At 66.0% G+C, this 9,941-nt stretch overlaps 2 protein-coding genes across 5 annotated transcripts; both read left to right on the forward strand.

Moving 5' to 3' along the window:
• The first annotated feature begins 63 nt into the window (after positions 1-63).
• Positions 64-6,271, forward strand: CNPY3 (canopy FGF signaling regulator 3). Of its 4 annotated transcripts, none has more exons than XM_074817449.1 (8): positions 64-287; positions 410-721; positions 967-1,008; positions 4,260-4,383; positions 4,661-4,757; positions 5,194-5,316; positions 5,505-5,622; positions 5,745-6,271. In XM_074817449.1, the coding sequence occupies exons 1-8, from the start codon at positions 236-238 to the stop codon at positions 5,954-5,956; spliced, it is 1,080 nt and encodes a 359-aa protein (XP_074673550.1). In that variant the 5' UTR covers positions 64-235; the 3' UTR covers positions 5,957-6,271. The 4 variants fall into 4 exon arrangements, with proteins under 4 accessions (XP_074673550.1, XP_074673552.1, XP_074673553.1 ...); XM_074817451.1 differs by having other exon boundaries at positions 70-356; positions 475-721; XM_074817452.1 differs by lacking the exon at positions 410-721 and having other exon boundaries at positions 75-287.
• A 313-nt stretch (positions 6,272-6,584) lies between these two features.
• On the forward strand, positions 6,585-8,937 carry GNMT (glycine N-methyltransferase). The gene is made up of 6 exons (XM_074817453.1): positions 6,585-6,840; positions 7,016-7,143; positions 7,527-7,640; positions 8,123-8,265; positions 8,417-8,538; positions 8,633-8,937. Exons 1-6 carry the CDS (start codon positions 6,635-6,637, stop codon positions 8,802-8,804), a joined length of 885 nt encoding a protein of 294 aa, XP_074673554.1. The 5' UTR covers positions 6,585-6,634; the 3' UTR covers positions 8,805-8,937.
• Positions 8,938-9,941: the final 1,004 nt, after the last annotated feature.

Here is a 9,941-nt window from a genome sequence, read left to right on the forward strand (position 1 = left end):
AGGGTGGGGGTGAGCGGGGTGAGGGGCGGTACCACTGCAGCTGGGGGGGCGGGCGGTGCCACTGTAGGGGAGCCGGGGGACAGCAGTGTCACCGCCGGGGGGAAGCGGGAGCCGCCGCGCTGGCACAGAGCCCGTCCCCGCAGCCCCGGGGCCGCCCCACCGCAACACCAGGTGACAGGCGAGGCAGCTGGCGGTGACGGTTGGGGGCTGAGCCGTCGGCAGCACTGCGGCTGCCATGGAGGTGCCCTGGGTGCTGCTGGCCGCGGCGCTGCTCCCGTTCCTGCCCCGTGAGTATCCCCGGGAGGGACATGGCCAGGGACGTGCAAAGGCCGAGCGTCGCTGAACCGGCACCAGAGGTGGGTGGGATGCACAGGGGATGCAGTGCCCCTAACCCCTGTCCCCCCTGCAGCTGGCAGGGCCGCCGGGCCGCTGCCCACCCTGGCCCCGCCGCTGAGCATGGTGGTGGCTGGGCAGCACAGACAGTTGGTGGTCTGCGTGGTGAGCGACCTGGCCCCCAGCTCCGGCCATGCCGTCTGGATCTCCGGTGGGAACAGCAGCGCCCTGCAATCCTTTGCCTACGGGGCCTCCCAGGAGGATGGTGGTACCATCTGCACTGTCTCCGTCCTCCCCATCGACCCCCCAGCTGAGGGGGATCTCGCCTGCCACGTGGGGCCCAACAGGAGCTCCCCAGCCCACAGCTCCAGCCCCCTCCGTATCACGGGTATAGCCCTGCTGCCTCCCCCTCTGCCCAGCTTGCCTGCTGCTGCCCAGCCTAGTGGCCCCCCAAGATAGGGGCTGGCAAGGGCCTCTGGGGCCAGTGGGGAGCTGGTGCACAGTGCTGCGGGGCAGCATTGCTGTCCTCAGCCCCTCCCAACCAGCAGGCACGGGAAGGGGTTTGTGGCTGGCCCTGCTGCACAGCTGCCACCGGGCTGCCACCACCTCCCCAGCTGCTCTCTCATCCCACAGGCAACGAGGAGTTGGCAGAACCATGTCCGGGCAGCATGGCCGGTGAGTCTCCCGGTCCTGCCCCAGTGGGAATGTCGGTTGCCGGGAAGGAAACCCTGCTGGGCTCCTAGTGGGGACCTGGCTGGGGCCATGCGGTGGTCAGGGCAGGTCCCCACAGCATCGTGGGGCTGGGGAAGAGGCGCTGAAGCTCCATTTCGGTGGAGAGGAGGGGGAAGGTGGGTCAGAGCCAGCCTGCTCTCAGGGTCAGCGTAAGGGTGGCACAAGGTGACTCAAGAACACATGAGGGTGACAAAAGCCCACAGCAGGCCCTGGGGAGCCTGTTGGGGATGCCCCCTCCGACATGGCCCCACCGCAGCCCTGGAGGTGACATGGAGGCAGCAGGGTGCCTGTGGCAGGTGTCACCCCATCCCTGCCATTGCAGCGCCACCGGCCCGCGCCTTGGCAGCACTGCTGGTGGCCATCCGGGTGGTGCTGCTGAAGATCGCGCTCTTTGACGCCCTCCTCACCTCCATCCTCCTCGCCCAGAGCTGAGGGCCTAGGTGGGGGCCCACCCCTGAGGGGTAAGTTCCCCTGATTTGGGCTGGGGGTGCAGAAGGCACCTGAAATGTTCTGGTGGGTGGAGAAGAGCCCCTCAAATGGTGGAGAGAGGGAGAGACCCAGTGTTGTTTGGGGGTGCAGGGGGGGCAACCCCAGGGCAGGAGGGGGGGGAAGAGAGAGGGGCTGCCACGTTCTTGTGGGTGACAGGGACCTGACCTTACCTCGGGGGCAGGAAAAGACCCTGAATTGTCCAGGGGTACGGAGGGGACCTCATATTATCTGGGGGTGGGGAGGGGATCCCGAATTACCTGGGGGGTAAGAGCAGGGAGGGCCCCCAGAGGGCTGCGTGGGAGGCGGGGAGAGGGGACCGGGGGCGGGGGGCAGGAGGGGCTCACACGCGTCCCCGCCCCTCCGGACCGGGGTCCCGCGCGCGCCTGACGCCACGCACGCGGGGGCTCAGGGGGGCGGCCCGGAAGCCTGGGTGGTCCTGGGGCCGCTCGGACTGGCTGGCGGCGGGCGGGCGGCGATTGGCCGGGCGAGCCACGCGGGCCGCTGGGATTGGTGGGCGCCGCGCGGTTGCTATGGTTACCCGGAGGGGCGGGCGGGGCGCTCCCGGAAGCGCGGCCCCGGAAGCGGAGCCATGGCGGCAGCAACGCTGCTGCTGCTGCTGTTGTTGGCGGCGGCGCTGGCGGGAGGCGACGACTCGGACTGGGTGCGGCTGCCCAGCAAGTGCGAGGGTAAGCGGGGCCGGGAGGGGGGTGGAAGGGCCCTGGGCCCGGCTCGCCGGGCAAAGCTGCGGTGGTCCGCCACTGCCCGCTTGGACCGGGGGGTTACTGGTGCGCAGGCTGCGGTCGCAGCCCCGAGGCCTGCCTGCGCCCCTGCAGGCTGTCCCTCTGCCCGCTCCTGCCTGTCCCCACAGCCCTGCAGACGGAGGAGAGGGGCGAGCGCAGGGGCGCTTGGCAGTGGCCGCTGCTGCTGTGTGCGGGGGTGGGAGCAAGCATCCACCCGTGACCCTGCAGCGGAGTGGAGCCTCCCGCGGTGCATCCCTGCTGGCAGCTGTCTTCTGTCCCTGCCTAGATAAGGGGTTTAGAGGCACCCTGGTAGTCACTGCTGTTTCTAGTAGGCACTAATCACCTGGTGGTTCATAGCTGGGGCTGGTCGTCTCTGCTGCTCACAGTTTGGTCTCAGTGATGCTTCCTTCCTGAGCAGCCCCTTGATTCACAAGCAGTCAAAGGCTTCACAGACAGTCCAGGGCAGGTCATGACAGACCTTTGCTGTCTGCCGTGATTTCCTCTGTCTTTGCTGTGCAGGGATGCGTGGAGCTTGACAGTAAAGAGAAAAGGAAGAAGTGAAACTCTGGAGCTCTTTGCAAAGTTTTCCCTGCTGGGGAAGCAGCTCTGGAAACGCTGATGTCTGAGCTGTGCTGTGGCACCTGCATAACCTGAGAGAAGGATCATAGCGAGCACTGACCGTGTGCTGCTCCTCTTACTGCCCAGGCTTGGAACCTGTCAGTGCACAGCGATAGCCACGGGCAGCATCTGGATAACTGGACCCAGCAGTGAGTGCTCCTGGCACACGTGGGGATGCTGCAGCAGGTGCGGTGTGGAGAGGGACGTCCTTGAGGCCCGAGTCTAGAGGGGCTGCAGGCAAGGAGAGCTCATCCCACCTGAGAAATGGCTGCAGTCATGTCCAGCCCCTGGCACCAGCAGAGAAAGGAAGGAGCAGGAGGTGCGCACAGGACTTCTCGGAATGTGCCCAGCAGCCCTGCAGAAGCCACCTTGCTCTCTTCCTGCCTGCAGTCCATCTCTCAACTCATATCATTGCCTGGGAGAAGATGTGGTGGCTCATCACTGTCAGACCATTCCTGCTGGGGCTTGTCCCTTTCCCAAAGCAGAGCTTAAAGAAGAGGTGACTCCTGGCAAACAGGATCCTGCAGCACAGGACAAAGCTTCCTCCAGCCTCCCAGGACCCCACCTTCAGGGGAGGAAGGGCCACACTGTGCCTGGCTTACATCCCTCCACATTTCCCCTTGTAAACCCCCGAGATATTTCTCTTCTCCTTCTGTTTCTATAGCTCTGTCGGACTCTTTGTTACAGAAGAAATAAAGCTTTTGTTTTGTTTTGTTTTGTTTTTATAGTTTTATAAAGAAAACACGCTGTGCTATAAAGCTGTTGGTGCTGTGGTGTGTCTGCAGGCAGCGCCCGATGCAGTGTTGATGGAGCTGGCAGCCCCTCGTGTGGTGACACAGTCTGCAGCCAGCATCCTGTCCCCAAACCTGGCCTGTTGGGCCCTGCTGGCTGCTTGGTCCCCAGGGCCCTGGAGGAACCGTTACCGGGTGGGATGCGCTGGGTTGCGAGGAGGAGCTGTGACCCAAGCTGGGGCTTGTGTTGCAAAAAAACCCCATCCTCTTCCAGTAGAAAGGGATAGGCTTGTGGCGGGGAGGCAGAGGCTTCAGTGGCTGCCAAGTGGAGCTGGCAGGAAACCTGCGGGCAGAACTGGTGCCATCTGCCTGCCCAGCTGTGCCATACCAGCTTTGATTTGGGGGTTCCTGCTTCAAGGGTTCTCCATTGGAATCAGTTGAGTCATTCCCCTTTTTTCTTTAAATGACCAAGGCATCTGCTCTCTGCTCACAGCAGCTCTAGTGTGTCTCATTCCTGGTGCTCGTTGCCATTGCTCTCCCTGTCCCCAGGTCCTGTGTTGTGCTGCCCGTCAGAGTGGCAAAACCCCCTAATCCACCTGTGCTTTCCTTCCCACAGTGTGCAAGTACGTGGCAGTGGAGCTGAAATCTGCTTTTGAGGAGACCGGCAAGACCAAGGAGGTGATTGACACCAAGTACGGCTTCCTGGATGGGAAGGGCTCCGCCGTCAAGTACACGCAGTCGTAAGTGAGAGTGGGATGGGTGGTCTCCTGCTGCTGCTGCTGCCTCTGGCCTCGCAGAGCTGGGGGTTTCAGGAGCCTGCGGGGCAAGCTGTGCGGTGCACAGCTCCTCTGAGGAAACTAAACTGTGCCAGGGCAGGGCAGCTGCGGGGTGTTCCTTCTGCCTGGGGGAGCCGGAGAGCCTTCTTCCACCGCACCACCTGGGCTGCGGCTCACCCTGTGCCCTGGCTGTTCTGGGGGGGGCTGTGCTGAGCCCGAGCCCTCTCTCCTCTCTGTGCAGGGACATCCGGTTAATCGAGGTGACAGAAAACATCTGTAAGCGGCTGTTGGATTACAACCTGCACAAGGAGAGAAGCGGCAGTAACAGATTCGCAAAGGTGAGGGCTGTTCTCCAGCCCCTGCTCCCAAGTGCCCCTCGCCTGCCCCTGCGCTGCCGGGGCACCCAACCAGGGTTCATTTGCTCATCCCCTGGATCCCCTGCCAGCATGCGAGGCTGCGCTGCCCCCCAAGTCAGGTGTGGGGTGCTGTCTCTGGCGGGGCGGGCAGGCCCCCGCCCACACCCGCACAGAGGGAGACAGGGGCTGTCTTGCCTGGCCCATGTCTTCCTGGTTTGGGGAGTCGCTTTACAGAGTGGGGGGACTCGCTGTCGCTTGAACTCCCGCCTGGTAACACTGATGCCCCGGGGACCCAGATTTTGGTTGGCTTGCACCCACCTGCGTCCCTGGGCAGGGTCTCACGGCTGGCGACGGGAGAGGAGAGTGTGGGAGTCCAGCGGGAGGGCTGTCACTTCACCGAGTGGCACTGCTCCCCCAGGGCATGTCAGAGACATTCGAGACCCTGCACAACCTGGTGCACAAGGGCGTCAAGGTGGTGATGGACATCCCCTATGAGCTGTGGAACGAGACCTCCGCTGAGGTGGCTGACCTCAAAAAGCAGGTACTTGGTCCGGGGCCGGGGGGGGGGGGGGGGTGGGCCCTCAGTGACCACTGTGGGCTGGAGTGCAGGGGGAAGAGAGGGTCTGGGGGTGTGCTGGTGGGAATGGGGCTGTTGGCGGGACCTGCCGCCTGGTCCAGGCCCTGCCCCAGCAGCGTGTGGCTGGAGCCAGGCTCTCCGTTCTGCGCTAGTGTGATGTGCTGGTGGAGGAGTACGAAGATGTGATCGAGGACTGGTACAGGCACCACCAGACGGAGGATCTCTCCCAGTTTCTCTGCGCTGACCACGTGCTGAAAGGGAAGGACACAAGTAAGTCCTGGCTGCTGGCAGGGGCAGCACAGGAGTACGAGGGAGGGTGGGGGAGCCCCGCCAGGGCAGGGGGGAGCTCTGCTTCTCCCTCAGGGCCCGCCCTCTGCTCCTCTCCTCCCCAGGCTGCCTGGCAGAGAAGTGGAGCGGCAAGAAGGGTGACTTGGCGAGTGTGCGTGAGAAGCAGAGCAAGAAAAAGAGCAGGAAGAAGAAGAAGAAGGGCCAGAAGGACGAGAGTGAGGGAGCTGCCGGCCTCCCGGCAGTGGGGGTGGCCCTGGAGGAGAGCGAGGTCCAGGAGGAGGCTCCGCTTGCCCACAGCCCGGCCGATGAGCTGTAGGCGTGGGGGCTGCCTGCTCCGGAGGTCTCGCCCCGCCGCATCCTGCGGGTGACAAAGGAAGAGGGACTGGCATTGCAGCGTGAGCGACTGTGGGGAGGCCGGAGCAGTCTCCGGGTGGCTGGAGGGCCCGGCCCAGCCCGGGTGCGGTCCTGACAGCAGCGGGGTGGGGGGGGCGGGTCACGGAAGCACCGACCCAGCCCCGCCGCCTCCCTGCCAGGGGTCCAGCTACGGCGGACCGCGGGCGCTGCCCCGGCGCCGGCTCCGCGTGCTGCCCGCTCCCCGCCTGGACTGTAAATAAAGACGTTTTCCCCAGAACCGCCGCCGCTGCCGGTCCTGCTTCACCCGCGGTGCCGGGGCGGGCGCTGCTCCTGCTGCGGGCGGCGGCTCCGCTGCTGCCGCCCGGCCCGGCCCGGCCCCACCGCGGGGGCTGGGGCGGCGCCCTCGGCCCAGGGCCCCGGCCCCGCCCCCCCGTCGTCGAGCCAAAGGTCGGGGCCGCGGGGGGGGCGTAGGGGAGGGGGCGGGGGCAGCGGGGATTGGCGGGGGCGGGGATTGGCGGGGCGGGGCAGCCGGCGGCGGCGGGGATTGGCGGGGCGGGGGGGCGGGGTTTGGGGGCGGGGCGGCGGGGGCGCGGCGCAGCGGGGCCGGGGCCCGGGCCGGGACCGGGGCCGTGTCGGCGGGATGGTGGACAGCGTGTACCGGACGCGGTCGCTGGGGGTGGCGGCGGAGGGGCTGCCGGACCAGTACGCGGACGGGCGGGCGGCCCGCGTGTGGCAGCTGTACATCGGGGACACGCGAGGCCGCACGGCCGAGTACCGCAGCTGGCTCCTGGCGCTGCTCCGCCAGCACCGCTGCCGCTCCGTTCTCGACGTGGCCTGCGGCACCGGGTGAGGCACCGCGCCCCGCGCCCGCCCGCCTCCCAGGTCCCCTCCGTACACCCCCCCCCCACCCCCCCCCCCCCCGGGCTACCCTGGGCCCCGCTGCTCCCGGCCGTCCCCAGCACCCGCCCTTCCCCAAGCCCCCCTCGGCTGCCCCGGGCCCCTCTGACAGCTGTGTCCCCAGGGTGGACTCCATCATGCTGCTCGAGGAGGGCTTCCAGGTGACCAGCGTCGACGCCAGCGACAAGATGCTCAAGTACGCGCTGAAGGAGCGCTGGGAGCGGCGCAAGGAGGAGCCCTTCGACCGATGGGGTGCGGGGCCGTGGAGGGCCGGGAGGGGTGTGCGGACACCAACACCCCACCCCGGCACTGGGGGGGCCTCTGCCCTGAACCCCTCCCGCGGCCCCTCACGGTGCTTGGGCCCGTCGCACGGTGGCCTTGCTGCCGGGACAGGCAGGGACCTGCTGGCGCCAGCTGCTCAGCAAGCCCAGGCCGTGGCCTTTGCCTGCCTGCTGGCCCCAGGCCAGAGCCAGCACCTGCTGGGGCCAAGGAAGGGCTGGGGGATGCTGGGGTCGGGGGGGGTCGGGGGTGGGGGGGGGGGGGGTGGGGGGGGGGGGGGGGTGGGGTCTTGCACGCAGGGGAGGTTGTTGGGTAGGTGCGGTGTCCCTGCCCTCATCTACTCCCCTGTGCTGCAGTCATCGAGGAGGCCAACTGGCTCACCCTGGAGAAGGACCTGGAGAAACCAGGGGATGGGTTTGACGCAGTCATCTGCCTGGGCAACTCCTTCGCACACCTGCCTGACTTCAAAGGTGGGGTGTGGGGTCAGGAGGAGGGGGGGGTTCCTATGCAATTGGCACAGCATCTCCCAGCAGACTGAACACTCATGCCATGAGTTGGGCAGTGGATTACACACAGTGGAGTTGCTCATGTCCAGGGAGGCTGAGTTCGTGGCACGAGTGGGACCATGGGGTCCCGTGGTGGCAGTGGAGCTGTACGCATCTTTGATGTTGCATCTCTGGCAAGGCTGAAGACACACCCAGACTTGTGCCACAAGCAGGGTGGTGGGTTCCCCACATGGCGTGCTCTGCCCCAGTGAGGCTGAGAACGTGCCTGAGCTCATACCATGGGTGGGGCTGTGGGTTCCCCAAGGTGAGACTGGGATGGGGGTGGGGGGGGTGAGGGGGGGAATGGGGGGGGGGCAGCTCTTGTGTGTGTATGGGTGAGCTGGGGCACCGTGGGCTGTGCTGTGGGGTACAGCCTGTGCCTGGGGACTCCATGGTTTCCTCCCCAGGGGACCAGAGTGACCACAAGCTGGCCCTGAGGAACATTGCCAGCATGGTGCGGCCCGGGGGTGTCCTGGTCATCGACCACCGCAACTACGATCACATCCTGGCCACGGGCTGCGCGCCACCTGGCAAGAATATCTACTACAAGGTGGGTGGCTGGCAGACCCTGCCCCATCCCACACCTCTCTGCCCCAGCCCCCTGGCCCCACAGGGGCCAGGCAGGGCAGGGAGCAGGGCTGTGCCCAGGCTGGGGGCCACCACGTCCCCGCAGGACACAGATACCCTCCTGTGGTCCCCAGAGTGACTTGACGAAGGACATCACCACCTCGGTGCTGCTGGTGAACAACAAGGCGCACATGGTGACCCTGGACTACACGGTGCAGGTCCCCCCCACCGAGGCGGGGGCAGCCCCGGAGCTGAGGTGAGAGGGGCCACGGGGGTGGCTTCCAGCCCAGGGATGTAGCTGGCGCCGTGCCCTGCTGCTCCCCTGCCTCACCATCGTTGCCTCCTCGCAGCAAGTTTCGGCTCTCATACTACCCGCACCGGCTGGAGGCCTTCACAGCCCTGCTGAAAGGTGCCTTCCAGGGGAAGTGCCAGCACAGCGTCCTGGGTGACTTCCAGCCCTACACGCCGGGGCAGGCCCACGTCCCCTGCTACTTCATCCACGTTGTGAAGAAGACGGCCTGAGGGGGCTGCGGAGACAGGACTGTGGTGGCTGAGAGCTCTGCAAGTGGCTCTGGGGACAAGCAGGAGGCTGGGAGCATCACTGAGAGCTGCTTGGGAGCCCCCTTCCCTTCATTAAGAGCACTTTTGAAAGCTACCGGGGTCCATGTGTCCGTGTATGGGCAGGGTACCGGGCAAGGAGGATGGCGGCAGCTGCCTCAGGACTCCTGGGGAAGGAAGTGCTCAGTCCGGGGGAAACATGGGGTGGGTGCAGACACAGCCTGTACACCCCGGGGTGGAGCCCCCCCCAATCCCCCCTTTTTTAAACTTTTTAAAGTCCCCAGCTGCAGGTGCTGGTCATGCCTGTGGTGTGAGGTTTGGGGCTCCCTCTGAAGCAGAGGCAAGGGGGGGGCTGGCTCCTGGGTGGCTGCACGTCCCTGTCGAGCCCCCAGCAGCGCCTCTCACAGGGGTGTACAGCAACCCCTTTTCTCCCTTGCACCCCCAACTAGGTGTGACCCCTCTTCTGGGCACCCCTGAGCCCCATCCAGGTGTACCCAGACCCCCTTGCGGTTCCCAGGAGGGGGAGGCTCCACACACCCCACCGGTGCTTTTGCTGTAGCTGCAGCTTCCTCCTTGCCCGCCCTGGGGAAGAGGTGGTGGCCAGATCCAGCAACGCATTGCGGTCAGGGGCAGCTCTGCCTCAACACGCTCAGGTGCTGGAGCCAGAGCGACAGGGCTGGAGGCACCCGGCACCTGGGTCTTTGTGCACGAAACACCCGCAGGTGCTGGAGAACCACCCCTGTGGGGAGGAGCACGGCAGGAACCCAGTCCTCAACAGCCGTGCTTGGCTCAGGAACGTGGCTGCCAGCCGTCTCGGGGCAGGCAAAGTCTGGCAGCAACAGCCCCTTGGGCTGGGGTGCACACAGGCCCCTGGCTTAATGGGGGGCTGCCTGTGAACCATGCTGGCAGCTGCAGGGACTCAGCAGAGGCAACTGCTGGCCAGCTGGCTGCCACACGTGGCTCAAGCAAGGATTTATTTGGCATCCTTGGCAAAAGCCGGGATGCAGGGCACATGCAATGGTGCTGGCAGCTGCCACGAAGCTCTAGCAAGGGTGAGATGGGACTTTGGGGCCAACGGGGCACAAGTTAGTGCAGACAGGG

The sequence above is a fragment of the Strix aluco genome, chromosome 3, assembly GCF_031877795.1.
Source record: "Strix aluco isolate bStrAlu1 chromosome 3, bStrAlu1.hap1, whole genome shotgun sequence".
Lineage (NCBI taxonomy): Eukaryota > Metazoa > Chordata > Aves > Strigiformes > Strigidae > Strix > Strix aluco.